The sequence below is a fragment of the Pelophylax lessonae genome, assembly GCF_965119305.1.
Source record: "Pelophylax lessonae genome assembly, chromosome: 9".
Lineage (NCBI taxonomy): Eukaryota > Metazoa > Chordata > Amphibia > Anura > Ranidae > Pelophylax > Pelophylax lessonae.
Genome location: NC_138776.1, coordinates 144121876 through 144147333, shown reverse-complemented (window position 1 = coordinate 144147333; position 25458 = coordinate 144121876). Strand labels below are relative to the sequence as shown.

Sequence of the window (25458 nt, the reverse complement as noted above, 5' to 3'; positions counted from 1 at the left end):
AAAAAATGTTTTTTTAAAAAGTAAAAAGATACTTTATTTAAAGTGGTTGTAAAAGTTTTTTTTTTTTATCTTAATGCATTCTATGCATTAAGATTAAAAAAAACCTTCTGTGTGCAGCAGCCCCCCTAATACTTACCTGAGCCCATCTCTATCCAGCGATGTTGCACGAGTGCCTCTACCTCCTGATTGGCTGAGACACGGCAGTGGCACTATTGGCTCCCGCTGCTGTCAATCAAAGTCAGTTAGCCAATCAGGAGAGAGAGAGGGGGGGCCAAAACAGGGCTCCGTGTTTGAATGGAGACAGGGAGCTGCAGGTCGGCTCAGGTGCCCCTATTGCAAGCTGCTTGCTGTGGGGTCACACAAGAGGAGGGAGGGCCAGGAGAGCCGAAAAGGGACCTGAGCAGAGAAGGATCCAGGCTGCTCTGTGCAAGACCATTTCACAGAGCATGTAAGTATAACATGTTTATTATTTTTAAAGCAAAACAAGACTTTAGTACCACTTTATCTTTATGCAAAACAGTGTGTTGAGATGCACTGATGCTGTAACATGTTTTTGTGTGTTGAGGTACATAAAAACACAGACATTCTTATTTTTTTTGCACCACAAACCAATGCATTTGTATGATGTGAAAAGGGCACATTAAGAAGAATTATTTTCTCAGTGTCCTTGTGCTGATCCTGCTTTGATTTGTGCAGCTCAATGCACTTAGTCTGAACAAACCATAACACTTTTGAAAAGCTTAGACCAAACCACCATGATAATTTTCCAAGATGTGTGTTTGTAGTGTACTGTATATACAGAGCTATATGCTCTGGTTATTGAGGATTCTTTAGTGGTTAATTTAATGAACCACTGTGCAACAGTGCGAGTCTGTTTGGGGCAAAGTCATTTTATCCACAAGGAATATGGATATGGAAAGCATCAATCCCATACCTTTTCAAAAGTCTTTCTTAGGGAAATATTTTTGGAGACTCCCTGCTAGGCGCTAACATCAATTAGATGACACAGTATAAAGTCACAAGTCTAAACAGATCCTTTTGTTAACATGCCTGAATGGTAATTATAGAAAAGAAGTCCCAAAGAAATCAATTAATTTATACACAGGTTAACAGATCCCCAGGGTTTGCTCCAGTTCAAAGACTATGATAAATAACGCTCTATTCTGATCAGAGTCTTTATACTCTGGCTGTCTTTTCATTGTAGGAATATATATTTAGAGTAAAACGCCATGTAACTGCATCCTTTAAAACAAAGATCATACAGTAGAAGCAACACTCTGTATTAGCTTGGATATAGAAGAGAACGTTGATGCAGTCAATGTAATTTTTTTCCATGTCTCCGAAACCAATGGTGTGATAAGTCTTGAGAGAGACAAGCCATTTTCCAGGCTATGTGTACTTTCGATATACAAATCATTAATGGCCAATGAAAATTGAATGCTGATATTTGTCAAGCAGTCTTTGCAATTTATAGTTTAGGGGGTTGCCATCCTTAAAAGCTCTTTACAGCAGCCCTCCCGCAATAGATATTCTACTCTCAATAATGTATCAGGGGAATGCCTTATAGATAGGTCCATTAGAGGAAACCTATTACAGGCAGGGCAAACAAGTGCATTGCCAGTGTGTAGAAGAAATGCACTTGTTTTACATTACAACCTTAAATGGTAGACCATAATGGCATGAATGTAAATAAGTATTTTCAAAAGAAATAGTAGCTTATATAATACATTCACATAGGAGGGGGTGGTTTATTAAAATGCATTAGATATACATTTTTCGATATAATTTATTAATATGTATTGTCCCAAACACATACAAGTAAATTATAGTACACAGACTAGACAGACCTGTGGCTTGCAACATGTAAACATAACTGACCTGTCCATATCCTGCACAAAGTCATATAACGTACATCTCTTGTTTAAGCTGTTTCTTATTTTAAAAAAATTTCACTTAAGAAGATACAAGTTTCAAATGTCTTTTGTTCTCAAAAACAAATAACACAATACTTCCCAGTTTATATACTTTAAAGGATGTAATTGGGGAAAAAAAAGCATATATTTATTATTTGCCATTTCAACCTAAACTAGAGAATGTCAGACTCTTACAATGTATCTAAATGAAGAACTCAATAACGCTGAGCACATGCTGCACATGGAGGTGTAAAGTGTTGTGTGGGAGCAGAATGTCATCTTATCTAACACTACACCAGCTAGCAGAGCATCAGCCATACAGTAAGGGAATGTTGCAGTCACTCAGCAATACTCAGAGAGGTGGAAAACCAGTTACAGTTTATTTACCAAATTCAGATCAAGATGGCCCATTTGCATGGGGGTAATGCACACCTCGCCATTTGTGAAAGATGTCTTCACTGCGGCAGTATTTAGACAGGATATAATGGCCGGATGATGTGACGAAATAATAATAATAGTTACACAAAAGTACATTTCAGCTGGCACACTGATCATGCACAGTTGTCACACAAAGACTAATATGTTTGATTTCCCTAATCATTATGCAAGGAGGCATGTACTCTAAGCCAGCCCAATATGTTAATGCCAAGGTAAAGGTTTGATATGTTTTTTTACAGCCAAACGTACCATTAATCATCTACATAACTCCACCCGTTCTGGATTGTAATATAAACAATGTTAACATATACACAGCGTGTTTTACTATTAATGTGTATAGATGGTGTTTTATTTTGTGGCTAGAAATAGCTCATCACCAGGAGAGATAAAGTGTGTCCCAGACATGTGTGCTTGATACAGGAATAAAGAATGGAATGGTCCAGTGCTAGAGTATATGCAAACATCCTCATGACTTTAAAGAAAATTAAGAAATGGGTTTCTTTTGTCTGCAGTAGAAAAGCTCCTCTAATATTATGGGGAGGAAATGAGCTGCAATCTCAAAGCAGTCAGTCGACAGGCACACTTGCATGCGCACACACACAATTTCTGTTGAATTATAATGTACATTCAGCTGTGTTTCCTGATCACTGTGGCATCTCTTTACTATTTACTGCAGTCTTCCAAACTTGGCTGCAAGGCCCAGACAGGACTGTGCTGCTGAGGTTCTACCATATGTATCCTCCGTCATCTGCCTCTCCTGTTTCACCTTCTTCTTCTTCAGCCTCTTCCCCAGCATCTTCAGTTTCTTTCTCTTCTTCATCTTCCCAACCAACACCACTGCCAAAATCCCCCGAGAATCCAACAGCATCATCTATTAGACAAAGTCAACAAGATTATGTTTTTTTAAAAAAAGTATTAGATGTGTAGGTTACAGATTATGGAAGCAACAGTAGTAGGCTTTTAACTCACAAGGAAACATTGAAAGAGTTAACCAATAATTTGGTTTAAAGTTGCCCTAGTTTACTGAGAATAATCATAACTGCCTTAATATTGGCAAATGATGCAAACTGACTATAAAAAAGGCTTAAGAGCATTTGTTATCGCTTGATATGTTGTGGCCAGTTGTATGAACCTTCTTTGGAGAAATAGGAATAACATTTTCACTAAATATATTCTGCATCTAGTCATTGGTTGAATCGAAGGCGTGATGGTAGCGAGTCCTGACAGCATAAGAGTCAAGTGAAGAAGGACAGAGAGTTTACCAGCCATCATTCTCACCGTGATTTATTAATTAATGTAACACTCAACTTCACTGCCTTACAGTGATTACCTGATCCACAGAGTATCAAGATTGTGAAAACCTCTTGTGACCATTCAGATCCAATGGCATAAATAAAGAGTTAAATCCTCTCACCACAAAATATGGCTTAGTGTAGCGAATAAATGTAAGTGTTAGGTTTAATGAGTTTCTGTAATGTAACAAAAAACTGAAATTGAAATGCCACACCACTGCTAAGAGGCCCAGATACAATTTTATTCCAATAAAAGTCAAGGGGACAATACAAAAAATATCCAATGTGTTTTGAGGTTTGGCAGCTACTAATAAGGTATGTGCTTGCAATCAAACTGAAAAAACATAAAAAGGTCCAGTTCACTTCTAGCCTGTTCATTTTGTTGTCAATCAACCCTAATGAAGGGGATGCTCTTGAAACCCAAAACGTACTGGACACTTTTTGGATTGTCCCCTTGACTATTATTGGAATAACGTTTTATCTGGACCTTTTAGCAAAGGAGTGATACTTCCATTTTAATTTTTGTTACAAAACACTACAAGCCAAGGTGACCGTGTAGATCCTCTGGGGTATAGAAGCTGCCTGCCTGTGAACCAGATCATTTGCATCAACATCAATACTTTACGATAGCAAAACCAGTGAGTTAACACTACAGGTCCAGTGTTCTTTTTCTACTTTCCTCAACTTTTGAGCTTCTGGAGGCATAGGATTTCAGAAATCTGGTTGCTTTGTTTAAATCCTTCCCTTTCTGTACACAACGTCCGTACACACAAGAAGTGGAAATATTTTACTTTTTTTGGGCTTGTAAAGGGAAAACTAGAATGTTCTATTTTGTATAAAAACACAATTCAATATATAGCTATACCAAATAAATGTGGAGCTAAATCTTCTTAAAGAAAAAGTCTCACCAGAAGACAAAAAGGCACGTTAAATACCCCATGGGACCCTGTGCATTCAGTACTTGCCTCTGTTTAGGTTTGTGCAGGGGGTTTCTAAGCGGAAACAGGACATCTGACTGACAGCAGAGAATGAAAAGGGACCTGACAGGTGGTGCACACAGAGCCTACATAACTCCCACCCCCTTCCTCCCAAGATTCCAGAAAAAAACATACAGCTCTACTGTGAAGCCCTCTGCCTCCCAGTCTCTTAATGCAGACTCAACCCAGTCCTGCCCACAGCTTATCAGAATATGGAGAGTGTGGATATGTCAGCCTGTGTTGTTGTGAATGATTGAGCTGGAGAAGACCACTTTTATTCACAAAAACAAAAGCTGACAGCACTAGAGTTTCTTGGACAAGTGTAGTACCTGGCTTGTGCTATTGTCAGCTTGTGTTTCTGTGAAGGAAGGCACTCTTCTCTTGCCGAAATCATTCACAACAACACAAGCTGACAGTTTCCAATCTCTCTGCCCTGTATAGCTGCTGGGTTTGGGCTGAGTCTACACTAAGATGCATCGAGAGAGGGGTTGGGCTAAGTTCTGACTGTACCTTAAGAACAACCATATTTTTGCCTTCAGGGACATGGAGCTAAAGCCAACACCAACGGAAATAAAATAATCATTTAAAATCCAAAGAATAGACTTGAATGGTGACCATTGCTGCACAGTGTCTCTTGAGGGATTTAAAAAGAATGTTTCTTTGCTGGTGATACTTCTTTAAATTAGGTCAGCTGATGGTACATTTTTATGAGAAATATATCACAGACCATTTATATGTAGTGAAAGCCCCTGAATGAACCCTTTTCTCTTCCTCCTTTCAGCAAGTATGCCATTATTAATGCATCTCTCTTTGTAACGTGCAGCAGACCTTGCTAAAAGTGTTCTGTCTAGCATGCTACAAGAATGAATATAACAATGAAATGTCCAAGAGCGATACATATATTGGTGTTCCAAAACAGGACATGATGTGCTCAAGGATTTTCTTTCTGTATATGTGAAGGTTAACTTGTAATGCTGAATTTAGGTACAAAGCAGGAGTAAGTTATAGTGAACAGACATTGTTGCTATCCAATTTGCAGGGCAGATAAAGTCTAAATGCTGCTTGGTTGGTGTGGGAGTTATTTCCCAGAATCTCCAATATCCAGAATGCGCAGTAAACATAGTGATAATAATTTCTACCAATATTATCATACACACAGGCAATGAGATAGATTTTGTAAGGGAATAGAGACTGTTCACTTGGGGGTTTCATTATAAGAATTTGCAAGGTTATTTGTCCAGCAAATTGCATGTACAATTATTCCATGTGAACTGGGCAAAAACAAATGTTGTTTAGGCTATTCTTTCTTCTGAAGAAATGTTCTTTTATTATGGGCAGTAATAAAAAATTGCAATATGGCCACTAGATGGAACAGAGGAGGATAGAAAACATATGTGTTTGTAACAACAGACAAAGTTCTAGAGAACGCTAAAGGGAATTCGCAAATAAATGTAACCATGTTATCCACCCCCCACCCCAAGGGTGTTCCACTTTCTCATGTTCTAAAGTTGGAAGGCATGTCACAGTAAGTTCTTGATCAATGATTTAGAAAGTATTTAAAGTGTATGTAAACCCTAAAAATTTACCTTTTCCATGTTGGCACTATATAAATCCTGAATAACAATAATAATAATATTATGCTATATCTGTTTGATAAGTGCAAAAAATCTAAGGACCATAAGCTGCAGTATATTACATTGTTATGTTTGGGTTTCAATAGGCTTTAAGTCAAAGCATCAGCATGATAAGTAGGCAACTAGCATTTTCAGAACCTATATATTTCTCCTAAAACAGGTATACTGAGCAATAGAAAAGTGCTAAAACTTCCTTCTTGTAATAACTGTAACAGAATATACAATACTTGTAAGGAGATATACAATGAACCACTGTAACGCTCTAGCGTTTGTTTAGAGAGTTGGATTTGCAGCTGCAGAATCTCCACTCAGTAGTCGTGCAGAGATGTGTTGAATCACCATGTCCAACTCTCCAGATTCATCATTGTGGCCAGCCTGCTTCAGCATACAATATACAAACACTCAATAAGATGTTCCTGGAGTGATAGGTTGTATATGATAGTATAGAGGTGATGTGCTGAAAGGACAGGCGTGAGTTGTGATAGCAATGATGAGTACTCAATAGTAATGTTCAGGAGAGTAGTAGATGATGGTAGATAGGTTAGCAATCATGTGCAATAACAGGTGGTAGGGGACAGCAGATGGAGTGTACAAGATTAGTGCAAGGATATAGATGGTAGTAGACTCAAGAGCTAGCAATCTATGTAACAGTGCAGATGATAGAAATAGTAATGCATAGATAGTAACAGTCCTTAGTATGCAGAAGTAGATAGTGTAAGTTTGATAGGAAAGAATCCCCTGTGGGGTACTTATCACTAGTTAGATTAGTAAGCTGAAGGGTCCGGTAATGAGTGAATGATCAGGTAGCGAGATACGGGATCAATAGCGAGGTTCCGGTCAATCCAGGTATGGCAATAGCTGGAGGCTCCGGCAGCGTAAGACAAGGCTGTATACCATGCGGTTTGAACTAACAATTTGTGAGAGAGAAGCCGGCGATTGAAATAGCCGCTCAGAGCGGCGCTTAGTGATGACGTCATGCGGCTTAAAGGTATATGCGTTCCACCTAGCTGAAAAGGTGGGACGCAATATGAAGAAGGAAATGACCTATAAGGGTACCGAAGGTACCAGAATCTTACAACCACATACCAGAGAGCCATTTATATTGCTGTACTTGAATCCGTCCACTTTGTCTATTAAACCTACCCATTTTAATGATATAAAAGCCACAAATGTAATCCTGCAGTACGGTCTTATTGCTTGTGGCTTACAGATGATTATCAGTGAGCCATTTCCCCTATTAAACTCTTACACTGAGGGCAAAAGTGTCTGTTCTGCTTCAGTTGTCCATCCAGTTTGATAGGTGGGGGGATAAGTTGCAATGTGCAATAACCATAAAAAGTTGCATGAAATGATAATGCATTTAGCTATGCAGTAACTGAGGGCCTGATTCATAGTACGGCGAATTGGCTAACGCCGGGATTTGTGCGAACCGGCGAATTTGTACGTCTGAAATTGGTATTCAAAGAACGGCAGGCGGCCAATAACATCTAGTGTGAGATTCATGAAGATGCTACAAGGTCAGAGCGTGACTTAAAAACACGCCAGCTAAAAGCTCGACTAATGTTTTGCCAAATTTTCCCCTGTACCCCCAAAAATCCCAAATCACTGTGGAAGGTGTGGAGAAGAATTTGGAGATGACTAGCTTTTAAAAAATGTCAAAAACTGACTTAGAAAGAGAGATATCTGCAAAAGTGTAGAAGGTAAAAAAGCTCCTCAAGCCCCGAGCTGCGAGCACGCGAATGTGCGCATGCGCAACCCCAACTGGGCCAAAAAAATTCCGCTTTCGCGAATTTGAGCAATCTCTTTTTTGAATACGAACTAAAAATCCGCTGTCTCGCCCATATAAAATGGAAAAAATTGGCGGATTAGAAAAACATGCACACTTCTAACAAGGGATCCCTTAGTAAACTCTCACGTTCCATACACCTTTCCTGCTAACTCTGAAATAATAACAGTGAAATCTACAGTGTTTATATAGAACCTCCACATTATCTAAATTATCCCACAAAATATTACATTGGGGAACGGGTAGTCAGATAGAACAAAAATAGATGTAAAACATATTTCAAATAAAGATTATTAGCATTTCACAAATATAAAGGAAATATCACAATTTTGCCAATATTCTATGTGTTTCAAAAGAATGTTTTTCTAAATATATTGCAAATACAACATTTTCTGCCATATGGGTATGGCCAAGTGTTAGCATTTGAGTACACATTTAACTGAAGGTATATATATATATATCCCCATACTTGGCTAATTAGCAAAGTATGCCCAACAAACAAATATAGCTTTAGCTCACAATATTGCTACATATTGACTTTATGTGGCACTTTTGTATGCATTTGTTAATGTCTTCAGATTAAAAAAGTTTGCTGATACACATGCCTTTTTCAAACATGAGCAAAATTATTGATGTTAACATTTGGAGGTTTGGAGACCTCCAAGTGTTGCCCATACAGAGGGCTCCTTCTGGATTCGAACTTACAAACCTACAGCAGGAAGGCAGACTCCCTAATTATTGTGCTATTTCTCAGTCCTTACTGGCATTAAAGAAGCTCATGTCCTCTTGTGAGCGTTGGGTGTTTTCCTCATGCCATCAAAATGCTCACATGGGAACAGGGGCCATTGAACAGAATAGGATTGGACTTTTTGGCTGTTTTGGGAGTTGATCCTCGAGCTGTACAAATCCCCCCCAAACGCCCCCAAACGGGCTATGTTCACATGTAGGTGTTGTGGTTTGTTTTTGGGGCTTTTTTAGGTTATTTCATATAAAAATGCCTGCCCAAAAAATGCATGTCAAAACGCCTGGGAAAACGCCAGCAAAAACGTCCATAAGAACACCTGATATAATTGCCACGCCAAGACTATGGATGTTCATGAGTGATGAGTCAGATTGTTGGCTTACATATCTGTTCAATCTTCACAATCTCAACTCCCAAATCCAAAAAGGTGTGTTTCAATTGTTTCCCTAAATATATATTTCGCTCTCTCTCGCTCTCTCATGTAATTGTATATATATGTATGTATTCCTGTATCTAAACATTCTAAATAATGACTAGCAAACTTGAAGAGAGGATTTTCTCAATTCACATATATACACACATACATACATACATGTATTTGGGTTGTTTAGGTCTCTCTCCTCATTTCTATTTCCCTTTTTTTGGCAACTGAGCATGCTCCAAAACACACAGGACACACACAGTTAAATTTATGCCTGGGAGTTACCATTACTGGGTGTGTGTTTCCCTTGATTATATATAGATCACTCAGACAGGAGCAAAGATTTGGCCTGGCAAGAGGTCCAATATATTGTGTGTCACATGCTTTATGGTTAACATTTGGGGGCCTTTGTTATTTATGGAGGTGGGATTTGGCTGTGTTGCCTGTTATGTCCAAAGACACATAGCCCACTTGACTCTCTGTAAGTATGTATTGGTGTTAACATAATTGTGTATTGTTCTGTCAATCTGCACATGTATCTGAAGATTATTGGCTCTTTGTCGATGTATATGGTATAAATGTTGTACAAAGGTTGTTTTTGTTAAAAAAATACAATTCTGTGGCTTCAATGGGATACTGTGGAGACTGTGCCAAAAATATGTCATGTGAAATGTTTGAGCTGTGTATCCTCTTTGTAATAAACAGCATGTTTCAAATGTTTTTTCAAAATGTCTTCATGTGTATAAATAAAGTTTTCTGGTGTCCACAAATGTATGTTTTTTATTTTTTTTGTTCGTTATGTTAGATATGCTTAATGGTTGTGAAAGGTGACTATTTCTAATAGGGTTATATCATTGCATGAGATTTCCCCTCACTTCCTGTCTTAGTGTCACCAGAACAGGAAGTGGGGGAATATCACTGTGGGGAAATAGCTTGCAATTGTTGCCTTATAATGTCCATAGTATATATAAAATGAAAGAATTGCTGGCTATATCCCCACCGGGAGATTCCCTCACTTCCTGTCCTGGTGACACCAAGACAGGAAGTGAGGGGAAATCTCATGCAATGATATAACCCTGTTACATGTTCTAGTTATGTAGCAAACTTAAGAATATACAAAGCAAACATCTTTTTTTTCCCATTTTGGCGAAATCATGCATTAATTAAAGAAACATTATTTGTTTGTTCCGTGGCTTGCAGGAAAAATATTTTGCCTTGATTCCACCATCAACACAGACAGGGAAACCCTCCTGCGGAGCCATTGTGTTCTCCCGGTGCTGCCCCTGCCAGGAAAACACAGTGATTATTGCTAGTGGCTACAAGAGCTGCTAGCGATAAGCGTGTGTAAAATCTGACAGACTGGTTGTACGTTGTCCTCAAGTTGATCGATCAATCAACTTGGGTACCTTCAGCCTGGCCATACATAGTTTAAATCTGCATCTCAAATGAATCAATCCCATTTACATATAACACTCCATAAAGGAGAATGGAGGGGCTTATCAGGTCTGCGTGAAAAATGAACAGCCACACCCAATCAGACAGCTCATGTTAAAAGGGACCTGAAAAGCAATCTGCATGGCTTGCTTTTCCAAGCATTGGCTAGTTTAGTGAGCCTGGACTAATAACAGTCACTGTAATGCTAACCATACTGCTGTCCTTTTAACATGGTGACAAAAGTTGATACCTATGCTACATGTGTGTAAAGTTACTTTCACCCTGCTAAATGGACAGCAATAAGGTTGTAAATACAGTGACTGTAATTAACATGCCAAGGGCTATGAACTGTACATGTATTCTAGCTAAATCTAGCAGCTTCAGTAGGAAACATTTATTTTTCATCTCTCTTATCTCCATCTCTGCAGCATGTTTTTTTGGCAGAGGAATTCTATCCCATCAGCAGAGGAAGCACAAGGCTGTGCAGTGATGGACAGTGCATCCTGTGTACCCATTGGCTAAGGAGGCAGCAGGAAGCGGATCAGCCTGCCTCCTGTTACCTCCTCAGCCAATGAGTAGCTGAAAGGCTCTTAAGTCCCTCCCTCATAACATCTCCTGAGTCCCAGCCCTGCCAGCTAGTTTACTGTGCTTACTATGCATTTATCCTTCGGCGCTTCTCCTGCCTTATGTGTCACCTGGCTACTGTCTCCTGCACACTTCAATGCAACAACACAAATACCAACAACCCCCCCCCCCCCTCCCCTCCCTCTCGCTCCTACCTTTCCTACCTCCATCAAGTGTCTCTTCACAACCTTTAATACTACTATGTACATTAGTCTTTTTTATGTTTCTTTTTTCTCTTCTGCTTCTAGCCAAAGCGGACGGCCGACACCCTCTTGTGCTTTTGGTGAAGAAGGGGAGGAGGAGGATGGCCACACTGCAATATGCGTTCAGAGAGAGCGAGCCATTCCAGCAGCTACAAATTGTGGATGGTAAGTTGAAACATTTAAATTGTAGAAATGTCAAATCTCTAATCACATTTCACAGAGCCCCCTTTACATCGGAGTCTCCAGACTTACTACTCTGTAAGAGGGAAGTCTGAAGACTCTGATGTAAGGAGAGTTCTGGGAACCATTATTTGAGGGGGGAAGCTGGGGACTCTGGTGTAAAAGGGAACTCTGTGGTCACCAAAGCTCCCCCATACATCTGAGCTTACAGAGACCCCCTTACACTTCCCTTCCTCAGTCCACCACAGTCAAGGGCACAACAAGTTCCACTGCAGAAGGCTACCTGCTTGGACTTGTACTGCTCTCTGTAGGGGACTGAGGAACTACTGCCTGCTATGCTAAGACTTGTAGTGCCCTCTGTTAGGGACTAAGGATTCCTCAGTCCTCCACATTCTAGGGCACTATAAGTCCCAGCATAGTGGGCTGTCATACCTCAGTCCCTCACAGCTCGGGGCAAAAACAACAGAGTTAAACATCTAAAGGACAACTCCAAACAAAACTACCAATAATGGACAGAGTCCATATGCTATATAATGTCAAAGACCCGCTACCCCTCACCTTCCACCTCGGGTGCTGTCATTGTGTAGGGCAAAGGGCTCCATCTCCACCATGTTTGGCTTTCATGTCAGATATGCAGGACTTGCTCAGCTCCACTCTCTTCCCTGGCAACTGACTCTGGCGTCATTGGGGGGTCTTTCCTCCTCTAGAAAACACCCAGGGGCCCTCTCCTTGTCCCCCAGCCACCCAGGGCCTTCTTCTCCTCCTCCTCCACCAACCATTTTCGGACTATTCCAACTTCCCTGGGGCTACTCACCCCCTTTGCATAGTAGACACCACAAATCTATGACCAGCCTGCAAAATATCAAGTCTGGGCCTGGTTACCTGTATGTTCCTGGTCCAGGGCAGAGCTCTCCTCCCAGAGCAACAACCGATGATAGCAGAGTGAGTTGACCGGGCAGTCACTTCCTACTGGTGCAGGTACACACCTACCGATTCCTCAACATCTTAGGATAACATGATCAGACGGCCAATCCCCAGTCAGAGAAGGAGGGGTAAGTGTCAGCGGACAACAGACACATGGCAGACGCAGTGAAGGGACTGCAGCACACTGCTGCAACTTTTAGATCCGAGGATTGAAAGCAATCTTTTACTTGGGAGATTTCCCTGACTGCGCCCTTCTAAATGTTGTTGCTCCGCCACTGGCCGCAAGGCCCCAGTAGGTGCGAGGCCTTAGGCGAACGCTTAATTTGCATGGTGCCCTCCTGTTTTAAAACATGGTCAATGCATCTCATTGGTGTAAGTGCACTTCTATGTTCTGAATTGTAGGGGCATTGAGTATGGTGCTAGCATGATGAGAGGTTACTGCCTATTTGTGTCCATAAATAATATATAATGTTTTTTTTTATTTTTTATTTTTTTTAGAAACCAGTGATGAGGATCTGGAGGCTCAGCCTTCTCAGGCCCACTGTAAGTAATGTGGATGTGCTGGTGTGTTGTGTATTAGGTCTAACTTGGAGGAATGATTGTTTGTTTTGTTTTCTTTTGTGGTTGATGTAGCTTCAGCAAGAGAGGAGCCTCAGGCAGGGCCAAGTCGCCTGGATCCGGGGCAGGAGGACGAAGGTGCCCAAGAAGAGGCCAATTTTTCGAGCAATGATGAGGACCTGGGCTCTCCTCAAATGGGAAGTAAGTATTCTACATGTGTTTCTGTGTTCAATGTGTCCTGGGAAATATAAGGGCTGTAATATATATATTTTGCCATTGGGGTTATGTAGCAGCTGACATTGAGGATGTTTGTTGTGGAGGACTGGGGAAGAGGGGCCGGTGCTTACCCAGTCCACTGTAACTACTACCATCAATGTTTAGGGACTACTTTCTGTGTGCCTTTATCAAATAGCATTTGTTCAAGGATTGTATTCGTGTCTTTGTGTTTCTAGGAGATACGACACCATCCCCCCATGCAGGGTCTCCCCCATCCTCCCCCACTCCAGGGGTGGAGGCGGATTACTCCACCAATGTTTGTGGCTCCCCTGAACTATTCTGTAAGTACATAAAATTAGATTATCACATGTATTGTGTGTGCTAGGATGATGTGTATCTGGGATAATCTAAGTTGGAGTCAAAGCAAGTGCAGTTTTGCTATATGTGACAGGAAGGTTGGTCATGAAACACTCTTGCTTAACCTTCATGTTTGGAAAGTGGTATTGGGGAGCATTACAGGACATGTTATTATTTTTAAGCTTTCTCAAGCCACCCTCTTCTAAATTGGTGTTAGTTTCTCTACATTGGAAATGGTGTGCTTTGTACTTCTAAATTATTTGGGGCCATGTTAATTTACTCATGTCCTGATTTAGTCAACACTGAAAATGCGTGTTTCTCAACCTTTCAGAAATACTCTTCCCCGGTAATGTACCACATTCCAGTTCACAATTTGTGTTATTTTTGTGCAGCTTCTCCTGAGCCAATACCATCCGGTTCTGGGGTCCCAGAAAACATTGTTGATGGTAAGTTGTGTGCTTTTGCAGTAATGTGTCTACTTAGTAAGTGGAGAAATGCTACCTGTGTATGTCCCCGATCAGGCTTCAAGTTGTTCTAAAGGCAGCAGGTTCTTTATGTGAATGCATTCTATGCATTAGTATTCCAAGTGATAGGTGTGCATATTCCCCCTAAGACTTACCGGGACCATTTTATTACTGTCCAAAATTTTGCACAAATACTTGTCTGGAACAGACTCCCCCTCCTCCTTAGCTGAGGTGACAGCATGCCAATATTGCCTCCTGATGCTGTCACTCCTAATCATTGAGACCATCGGAAGGGAGGGGGGCAAGGCTGGCTTCATCTCATGTGCCTCCATAGCAAGCTGTCTGCTGTGGGGTCAACCAACAGGAGGGAGGTGCCTAGAGGGGTGTACAGGGGCCATGTAAAGAGGAGGATCGTGATTTCTCTCGTCACCAAAAAGCTAGAGAGGGTAAGTCTAACCTGATTAGTTTTCCGCAGCCATCCAAAAATGAGATGTTCCCAACACTTAGAACAGGCAGGGCTGAGGCACAAAAAACATCAGAGAAACACAGCACAAAAGCAGGGAGTACGTATCCTTAACGCTACAAGCTTCACCCAGAAGAATGAAGCTTGCACTGTACAAATCTGCATCACCACCGTATCAATGTCTAAATAAAACTTTCAGGGAAGTGTGGAGGGGGAAGGAGTGGGTGTTAGAGCGTTTTCATGACTGCGTAACCTACAGTTAGCGTGAGTCCATTTGTTGAGAAACTTTTTATTCTCTCTTAACACAGCTGTGATGGAGCAAAGGAGATCTGGAGAGGAGAGGCATCTACTCCTGCCACAAATGGCCCTCAAAATTCCAAAGGGTGAGTCTCTACTATGTGTCAGGTTCAATCTATAGACAGTAAGAGGGAGAGAGAACGCTACACAAATTCCAATGGTGATAGAGATAAATGTGTGCACATGTATCGTGTTGACCAATTGAACACAACACCTTACATTCTTCAAAATGATTGGTTGTGTTGACATGAAGAAAAGCCTTTTACTTAGCTTTGGTGGAACTGCTACTAACATTCCAAGCCATCTTATGTAACCTTTTGAACAATTTGCTGTGAAAGTTTGAGTTCAAGGTTTACAACAGCAATTTAGCATATTTGCTTCAGAGTGATGATAAAAGCCAACCAATAGACTCCTAAGCATATTTTTTGAGGCACATTAATTACAATCCTTGTTTGGATCATTTTGCATAAAACTAATTTTCATGTCTTTTTCTACCCAGGGCACACCCACCTCACCAGCGAGGTAATGCTGGAATATTTACGGTGGTGTGGAGAACGAATAGTGTTCTTGGAGCAGCAGTTTGGGGTGGATCCGGACCCTTCGGAGCCATTTGTGCGGAACTGCACCCCAATGAAATGATGTTTTGTTATTTTATTTGTTATGTTGCACGTTGCAACACAAGTGTTAAAATTTTTACTTTTTTCCATAATATATTTAAAGAATATATTTTTTATGCAAAATTTATTATAGACCTACATGTGGTATTAAAAAAAAATTATCTTTTCTTACCAAAGTATTTTTTTTTTGGTGTACACATCGAATGTCTTTTGTGTTGTATTTGTTTAGTCGAGTGGTGTGGTCTGTAATTGTTAGCATGTTGGCTTTGGTTTATGTTATCCATGAGACTTGTTTTGAAGCTACACTTGAAGGGAGACCTTTTCTTGGGTTATGTGAATATTGAGTTTTGAAAATGTAAATGAAACCATATGTTTGGAGATAGAGAAGCACGTGTGTAGAAATGCCTACATTAACCAGGGCCCTTACTTGGCCACCAACACTCCCAAAAAAACAAAGATCAAACACAAACTAATCATTTTCCAGAAAATTTTATTGCATCACCAAAAAAATCACTATAAGAAATCATATCGTGCCACCCTCAAATTAAACCAAAAAATGGCCCCACAAATTGGCCAATGTATCAATCAGTAACAAATCAGTAACAAAAATATCACAAATAAATAAAACAAAGATCAAATTAAGGTGGTGGTGACTGATGCAGTGTGGTGAACACTGGAAATGTTCCGGACATCAAATGTTCGGCCAATAGTCCAATCTGCTCTGGGCCCAGCCTTAGAGTTTTGGTATAGTGTGCCATTATTATAAGATTTTGTCCATGAGGCTGCTGCTGATGCAGTGTGGTGAACCCTGGAAATGTTCCGGACATCAAATCTTGGGCCAACAGTCCAATCTGCTCTGGGCTCAGCCTCAGAATTTGGGGATAGTGTGCCATTACCATAAGATTTTGTAGCTGCTGCGGCTCTGGCTGTGGCTGCTGCTGTGGCTGCTGCCCCGAGGCTATTTGATGCTGCTGGTGGTGCAAGGGTTGTGAAGATGTGTGGGGAGTTGTGCTTGATTGTTTGATGTTGTGGGCCACGGTGCGGGGGGGTAACGACATGTCGGGCTGGTGACAATAAAGGGGGACGGCCTGGGGAGGAGTGAAGTGAGAAAGGTGTGGAGGGAATATAGTCAGGTGGAAGGGGTATTGTGGAACCAGTGCGCAATGAGGTTGTGCATGAGGATTGCTTATTGAGGGGTGTGGGAGTCCGAACGGAGTGTGAAGTGCTAGGAGTGGCTACAGGAGGAATTGTCCCATCCCCAGCTGCCTGCCAAGTGGCCAACACTGGCATTACCCTCCCACTACCACAACCTGCAGTGGCAGGTGATTGAGATGTTTGGGAGGGCTCTGCCAATGGGGCATCTTCAGCTCCAAACAGGCGTTGGCATGTGGCCAGCACCTGAGTGTCAACACTTTGCCGATCCCGTTGATGCTGGTCTGCTAAACTTACCAAGCTGTCACGCATATCCTGTTGAGCCCGTACCATCATTGCTACACATTCCTGTATGAGTCCTAGCAGCCGTACTACCTCACTAGATTGCTGAGTAGGCCTCCTTAACTAATTTTGGATCTGATACTCGGCAAGCAGCCTCTCGGCCACGTACAGCAGAGATGGACGAGGTGGGGTAGGTGACAATCCCGCTGCATCCAAGGCTGCCTGAAATCAGAAGAAATAGACCAAATCATTATAAAACATCATGACTAAATAGTTCTGATTAGTTTGACAACTTAACACCCCAAGCAGAACGTAGAAAAGTTTGATGTGCTTCTAATAAGTACTTGTTCATTGTAATATTATCCAAGCTAGCAACACTTCTGATAATGGGTACATATTATGTTGGTAGGACTAATATGACAAAGACAAAAAAGTTTCGACATGAAGCTGTTCCCAATTAACCCTGGTGTGGTAGGTTGTTTCTGCTTTTGGTAAATCTGTTACTACACCAATGACTTTCTACATCTACTATTTTGTCTAAAATCTCGCCATCAATCGGCTACAGGACAACCCAACAAAACGATACACATTAATTTGGACCTGGAAAATCAAAGACTGGCCGGACTTTAAAGGTCCTGGATGTTTTTGGCACATTAGTGGCACCCCAAATTATAACATAATTCCCTGATGTTCAAGATCTAACTCTTGTTGTGCTGGTGCATCGTCAGAATGTCATAGCACTAATTTAACACACACAATGTAAGCCACATCTAGCCCAAAAACATTACTACCATTGAAATGTTACATGTGCACCTTGTTCCCTTATATCACATACCACAGCATTGGATGCAGAATCGTCGCCAGCTCCTGATCCAACTCCAGCTGCTACGTCAAGAGGGGCCTGATGTTCTTTGAAAAAAAAAAGTACAAAACAGGTTTAGTACATAACCTTAGGCAGTAATGATTATGGCCAGATTTCCCTCCTAGCCTCAGGAATTAAGCATTGAGGCCAAACATTCAAAAGTGCTTTCCTTGGCTCATAGGACACTTGCTAAACCCCTCCCAAAGGTTAAGAAGGCTTGGTCTGAATACTAATGACGGCACCCATTAATGCTGTCAACGGTGTTTTGCAGGGTAAACATCTAAAAGGCAACACTCTTTCTAAAGAAAAAACATGTGTGTTAACTGGGTTAATAAGATTCCTAAAAAAATATAAATTTGCTATACATACCAACACCTTCCTCCAGGCCTTGCTGCACTGGGTGTGTTCCCTGCTGCGGATCTTCTGTAAAGAGGACATAGCAATATGAGCTATCTTGGAAAGAATAAAATATACATCTACATTGTTTGGCACAGTACGATATGGGACCTACCAGGAGGAGGGTCAGCACTGATGTCAACACCCATGAGTCCGTCTGGGTCGCCAAGCTGCATGGGCTGTGGAGGGGCTGAGATCCGTGCTACAGATGAACAAATTGTAGGTTGGGGAAAACAAAAAAAGGACAATTGGAAGGCCAAGTATCAAATTCTATTCATGTCACACATAGGATAGTAGTTCATCTTTTCAAAACAACTCACACAATTGACATAGAAACATAGAATGTGTCGGCAGATAAGAACCATTTGGCCCATCTAGTCTGCCCAATATATCTGAATCCTATGAATAGTCCCTGGCCCTATCTTATATGAAGGATAGCCTTATGCCTATCCCATGCATGCTTAAACTCCTTCACTGTATTTGCAGCTACCACTTCTGCAGGAAGGTTATTCCATGCATCCACTACTCTCTCAGTAAAGTAATACTTCCTCATATTACTTTTAAACCTTTGCCCCTCTAATTTAAAACTGTGTCCTCTTGTGGTAGTTTTTCTTCTTTTAAATATGCTCTCCTCCTTTACCGAGTTGATTCCCTTTATGTATTTAAAAGTTTCTATCATATCCCCTCTGTCTCTTCTTTCTTCCAAGCTATACATGTTAAGGTCCTTTAACCTTTCCTGGTAAGTTTTTTCCTGCAATCCATGTACTAGTTTAGTAGCTCTTCTCTGAACTCTCTCTAGAGTATCTATATCCTTCTGGAGATATGGCCTCCAGTACTGCGCACAATACTCCAAGTGAGGTCTCACCAGTGTTCTGTACAGCGGCATAAGCACTTCTCTCTTTCTACTGCTTATACCTCTCCCTATACATCCAAGCATTCTGCTGGCATTTCGTGCTGCTCTATTACATTGTCTTCCCACCTTTAAGTCTTCTGAAATAATTACTCCTAAATCCCTTTCCTCAGATACTGAGGCCAGGACTGTGTCAAATATTCTATATTCTGTCCTTGGGTTTTTACGTCCCAGGTGCATTATCTTGCACTTATCCACATTAAATTTCAGTTGCCAGAGTTCTGACCATTCTTCTAGTTTTCCTAAATCCTAGATAATATCCTACCTTGGTGCAAAGCATCCGAATCTACGTCCTCTCTGGAAAAGATGGTATCGGGCCCTATGATCTGCAAAAAAGGTACTTGATAAGTCCAGAGAGAACTTTGTGCACGTGGATCCAGCCGACCTTGTCGGTCATAAAGACCCTCCGCAGCCCATGCAATTAGCTTCTTCCGAACGGACCCACAGATGTCGTTGACCTTCTTCCGCACACTGTCACTATGGCGAGGTGGTTCACCCAGTGCATTTACAGCATCCCGGATTTCATCCCACAATCTGTGCTTCTCTGTTACAGAGTTAGCCGCGGCCCTGGTCCCATGTATCGCCTCATATCTGGCCATATAGGCCTGGACCAGGACACAGCACTGATTGCGGGTGAAACGGGGAAGCCGGGGTAATGTGGACAAGCTGACTCTGGTGGACGGACCCTGTCCAGGACTACTGTCAGAAGAGCCAGCTTGTCCATTTGGTGTGTTAACACCTCCCCGGCTTCCTCCTCTGGGCTGGGGACGGTGGACTCCCTCCTGGATACAGCTGGAGCCTCCCTCACACCAGAGCCAGACGATCTGCCCACCCTGCCCCCCCTGGCCACCCTGCCCCTTCTCCTCAGCCTTCCAGTGGGTGGGGCCATGGGAGCACGAGGTGGGCAGAGAATCTGGCTGTCCAGCAGCACCAAATAGACCCAAACGCCTAAATCTGAAATGACAAAAGAGAAAACAGAAAAAAACATGATTTGCAGATTGCTCTTCATATACAGTATAATTAGTGAACAGTTACAGAACACACTTACCAAAGCTAGCCACTGCTTGTTTTAAAAAAGACGCGTTGTTGGTGGTGGTCAAAGAGCACAAGAGGCTGCAAAGAAATTTAAAAAAACACATAAGAAAACGCATATGGTCAAACATCACACGAGGCCCTGCAAACACTTACCTAATGGCACAAACACGGTGGTGGTGGTGGTGTTGGTGTTGGTGGTGGTCAAAGAGCCCAAGAGGCTGCAAAGAAATTAAAAAAAACACATAAGAAAACGCATATGGTCAAACATCACACGAGGCCCTCCAAACACTTACCTAATGGCACAAACACGGTGGTGGTGGTGGTGGTCAAAGAGCCCAAGAGGCTGCAAAGAAATTTAAAAAAACAAATTAGAAAACGCATATGGTCAAACATCACACGAGGCCCTCCAAACACTTACCTAATGGCACAAACAGACTTGGTGGGGGTGGTGATGTAATCTTTTATAGGCAAAAGGAGGCTGCAAACATTAAACATACATGAGAAATCGCATGACCTACATACGTGCACATAATAAATTACAGTTATCAGGAAAGCAAAAATGGTGTCTTTGGAAGCTGGGAAGGTAAGGGGGCAGGTTTAGATGCCAAATCTAGACTGCACACCTTTAACAAACATGAGAAAACACATGTCAAAACCACATGCACATGGAGCCAACTGCCAATGATTAAAAGACACTTGAGGGGTTCACAAGCTATTGTGGGTTTGAGGGGATTCACCATAGACAACTAAAGCACACCCAAGATAAGTACAAATTATCTCCTTCAGTAAACAATAACAGTGAGCAAGAACACACAAACAAACATATCTCCACATATATATATATATATATATATATATATATATATATATATATATAGAGAGAGAGAGAATTATTTTATTTTTTTGGGAGAGAGAGATACAATTGTCTTACCTCAAGATAATGTACGTTGTGGGTCACAGGGTCTTGCTAGCACATAAGAAACATCCATCTATAACATCCAGCAGCCATATTGGCCATGTGCTCATTTTATAGCTGGCTCACAGGTGTGATAATTAGCGTCCGTTTCTATATATATCTGCGCATGCGCGAATTTGCGCGTTCAAAATGGAGAACGAAATCCCAGATGCTTTAGATGGTGCAATGTTGGCATTTATCGGTGCCCTGTTTGAGGAGGCCCTAGCACAGGAGGCAGCAGAAGGTGGGGAAGCAGGTGCTGGGGAAGCAGCTGCAGCAGCACCTCCAGCAGCACCTCCAGTCCGTGTGCCCTTACCTCGCCAGCCACACATTTTTGCTCCAAGGATCTATTTGGACAAGCTGCGGGATTCTGATGTCAGGAGGAAGTTCCGGCTCGAGCGAGGAACTATTCTACACCTCTACCAGCTCATAGCAGACAAAATTGAAGTGGACACACAGCGCAGCCATGCGGTGCCCGGCATGGCCAGATTGCTGGCCACTTTGTATATTTTAGGGCGTGGCAGCTTCCAAGCCACTTCTGGAAGTATAATGGGCATTAGCCAGCCCACAGTTTCAAGGGTGTTCATGTTGGTCATTAATGCCATAGTGGATCTAGTGCCCAATTTTATCCACTGGCCACAGAATGAAAATGAGTGGAATGAAGTGAAGTTGGGCTTCTACCTGCGGGCACACATGCTGCAAATCCTAGGGGCAATAGATGGCACCCACATAGCCATTAGGCCACCAAGGAGCCACGAAATTGACTATCGGAACCGCAAGCAGTACCACTCCCTGAACGTCCAATTGGTTTGTGACGCCAAACAGTGCATAATGAGTGCCAACACTGGTCACCCAGGGTCGTGCCATGATTCCAGGATGTTACAAACCAGTGCTCTGTACCAGGCATTTGAAAGTGGACAAATGCCCCAAGGGTGGCTTATTGGTAAAGTATTTTGTCTTAACAACATAAACTGTAAGATTACATAGACATAGGAATAAGCTACATCGGTGTACACCCTGATTTAAGCAAAGCCTACCTAAAATGGATGTAAAAGGAGTTGGCAGGCTGTTCGCACACAACCAGATCAGCAGCCTAGCAGCTCACAACAGAAAGATTTCCAAAGTTGTCTTTGAGTCAAATGAAGGTGGTTAACCAATGTGTAAATGGTGTCCTCTAGCCACCCAAAAAAAACCTACAAATGATTCCAATGGTATTGCCATATCCCAAAAGTACTTTGCATAAGTGAGTCAATATTGGTTTCCTCACTCTAGTTGCAGATATATTTCAGAAGTAATGCCTATGCTAATGTAATAGGAAAAAAAATACGGGCCAAACACACCACTTTGTGTGTCCTTTTTCCCATTTGTATTAGTGATTTAGGTAGTTAGACAGAGTTGAGATGTTTCATATGAGTTTTTGCAAACAGACGAGCAGGTTGTTTAGTAAAATGCATAATTGTCTCCCATTTTGAGGAGTCATCTAAAGTCACATGATATGAAGAACTAATGTATATTTTTTTTTTCAGGGGATGCTGGTTACCCGCAGCTGACGTGGCTGATGGCTCCAATCAGGTACCCCCAGGGCCGAGCAGAAATGAATTACAACAGGGCCTTGCGGAGAAGCCGGAGTATCATCGAGTTGACCATAGGTCTTCTCAAATCCCGGTTTCTCTGCCTTGCCCGGCCTGGGGGTGAACTCCTGTACTCTCCTGCAAAGGCTTCCAAGATCATCCTGGCGTGCTGCGTGTTGCACAACATGTGCGTTGCCCGGGTTGAATATTGGGAGCTGACGGAGGAGAGGGAGCCAGAGGTCCGTCAGCCGGCGGCCCCCAGGCAGCGGAGCATCGTTGCAGGTATGGCCACCCGGAATACCCTGGTTGCTAGCCACTTTACATGTAAGTACTGTAACCGGTCGAGATAGGGCATGTGTATTAATTTGCTAGTTAGCAGAGGTGCCACTCACAGGGAGACAGAGGGTAATTCTCATCTGCCAATGACACTTGCCATTGTAGATAAAGTGTAGTCAACATTGGTAAACTTGTGTTACTTGAGCAAGAACATGCACCTCTAACCATAAACATGTTGGTATTGTGAATAGTGGAAAGGGCTGAGAAGAGCTGGCAGGTGTTTAGTTGTGTCTATGCCACCTGTGTAGTTATTGATAACATGAACGGCTGCTTGGTATCTTATGGTGTTCTAATTTTTCAGATCTTGGAATCATGGCATGTACCATGAGAAGCCTGTGGTGATGGGCTGTCTGGCGTCACAGGTGTGTATTCAAATGTTTGCATTAATGATTTCTGGTTTGTGTAAGTTGTCAGAAAATGTGTTATTTCACTCGTGATGTAGAAAATAAATGAAGTTCAGAATGAAGCAAACGGGCATTAAGATGTGATTTTCATAATGAAATGTCTTATCCTTTGTTTTATTTTTCCAGGAGTGGTACTGCTTGCAGTTGTAGCTGGTAGAAACCCACCTTCATGGACTCCACTCGTCTTTTTTTGTGGTCAGTGGATATTTGGTGAGGCACATGGCCAGAACCGGCATCGATGACCAACACGAACACCCTGGAACTTCCAAAGTGGCTTGGAAGCTGAACAGAAACCTGGCCATGCCTGTCCCCTATGAGCTGGTAGAGGTGCAGAATTGATTCTAGACTCTGCATGAAGTTGGTGAAGAGATCAGAATCCCGTAGCCATGGAGCAAAGATCGTGGGCTGGCGCTGTAAAGGCACACGCACTGGAGATTGTCAATATTAGCTTGCTGCATCCCTCCTTATGCTGTAATTCCATAAACAATAAAGACTTTTAAACGGAACATGTGTTTTTTGTTTTGGGTGGGTGCCTACAGACAAAAGGGCCATACACACTCTAAGATTTTGAGAAGACTTTATCCTTCAGATTGACCTTTTCTATGTAGTGTAAGGGCCTGCCTGATTGCATACAAATTGAAAGTGTTGAGGTTTGACCTCATATTATATGGTTTGGTTAAGTCTACAGGAAAAAGTCTTGAGAAATTCTTAGTGTATGGCCCATTAAGCTGCCAAGGCCGGAGCTTTGCACTTTGCATGCTGCTTGTACTGGTGATGTGAGGGGTTGGAATGTAGGGTAGGGATGTGACAGTGTTGTGTTGAGGTGTGAGGCAAATGTAGTGTTGGACTATGAGGGTCTGTGTTGTTCAAATATGGAGAGAGTCCAATATCAGACACCTATGTTTATTGGTCCAGAAATTGTAAGAACCATGGTAAATATGTAAAGAATTTCATCTCAAGAAAACTAGGACCACACTCATAAAATCAAAATTGTGTTGGTTCCATTAATGTGCTTGAAATTTGGGTAGAACACACACCCCCCCCCCAAAATTCGATATTGTTTAAAAAATCTCTAAAATAAATGAGAGTGAAAAGAGATCCCAAGTGTAGTGATTGTTGGGATTTGAAACCATGACGTTGTTAATTGCAGTGAAGTTGCAAAGCACTTAGCTATTGTGCAGAATAGAGCTGTTTGGTGAAAATAAAGGAGTGTGTTAAGGCTAAAAAGCACATATAGCTAAAGTACTAAACATTGTATGGAATCTCGGAAGAAGACCATGGTAAAATTGTGAGGTTTCATCTTGACCTGAAGTGGTGTAGGGGTTTGGTGACTTGCCTTTGCTACTTGGAATCATACGATCGATTCGACACACAGACGAGATCATAAAATCACTTAAAATGTTGTAAGTTTGCAAGCGCTTCTGGGTGTAACATTATTTACCAATATATATGATGTAATCCGTTACATTTTTAAAATATAAACAAAAAAAGAAAAAAAAAAGTTAGGTGGAGATGGTAAGCCTCGAACCTACAGCAGAGGGAGATGAATTACAGATGAGATGTGTGCACTAATCCACTAGACCACATTGCTATGTGAAACTGCTGTAAGCACAAAGACATAAGTATGCTCATTTGCGAAGCCGCGATCGTAAGTGAATACCGCTGACGGCGGAATTCATTGTTGCTGTCCCGCTGTCCAAATCGCCAGTGCGCAAGTTAATTGATTTTAAAGCGGCGAAACTGAAACACGTCATAGATGTCTGAAGCTGCAGTTTCTTTAAATCCGGCCCTGAATGTCTAAGTATTCTTATTTACAAATCTTACCACAATCTGGATTTCCATCTATCCTTGTGCCAGTTAGCTCAGATCCATGCTGATCCACACACCAGCACTCCCCACTGGACTGATCGCACTGCATCTTCCTGTAGTATCCATCTTCATCACAGCTGGGAATGAAAACCCCTACAAGATATGCAGTTGTGTGATTAGCTTTTGTAGAGGAATGCCAAAGGTAA

At 41.9% G+C, this 25458-nt stretch overlaps 1 protein-coding gene across 1 annotated transcript in view; it reads right to left on the bottom strand.

Annotated features, from left to right (window-relative positions):
- Window positions 1–1770: 1770 nt before the first annotated feature.
- SPOCK2 (SPARC (osteonectin), cwcv and kazal like domains proteoglycan 2) overlaps window positions 1771–25458 on the bottom strand; it is a gene marked incomplete at its 5' end in the record, with an annotated part of 66485 nt that continues 42797 nt past the window's right edge. Inside the window, 2 exons of the mRNA XM_082267720.1 lie at window positions 1771–3222; window positions 25268–25405. Coding sequence (XP_082123846.1) covers window positions 3077–3222; window positions 25268–25405 — 284 coding nt within the window. The 3' untranslated portion in view covers window positions 1771–3076. The remainder of the gene's footprint in view (window positions 3223–25267; window positions 25406–25458) is intronic.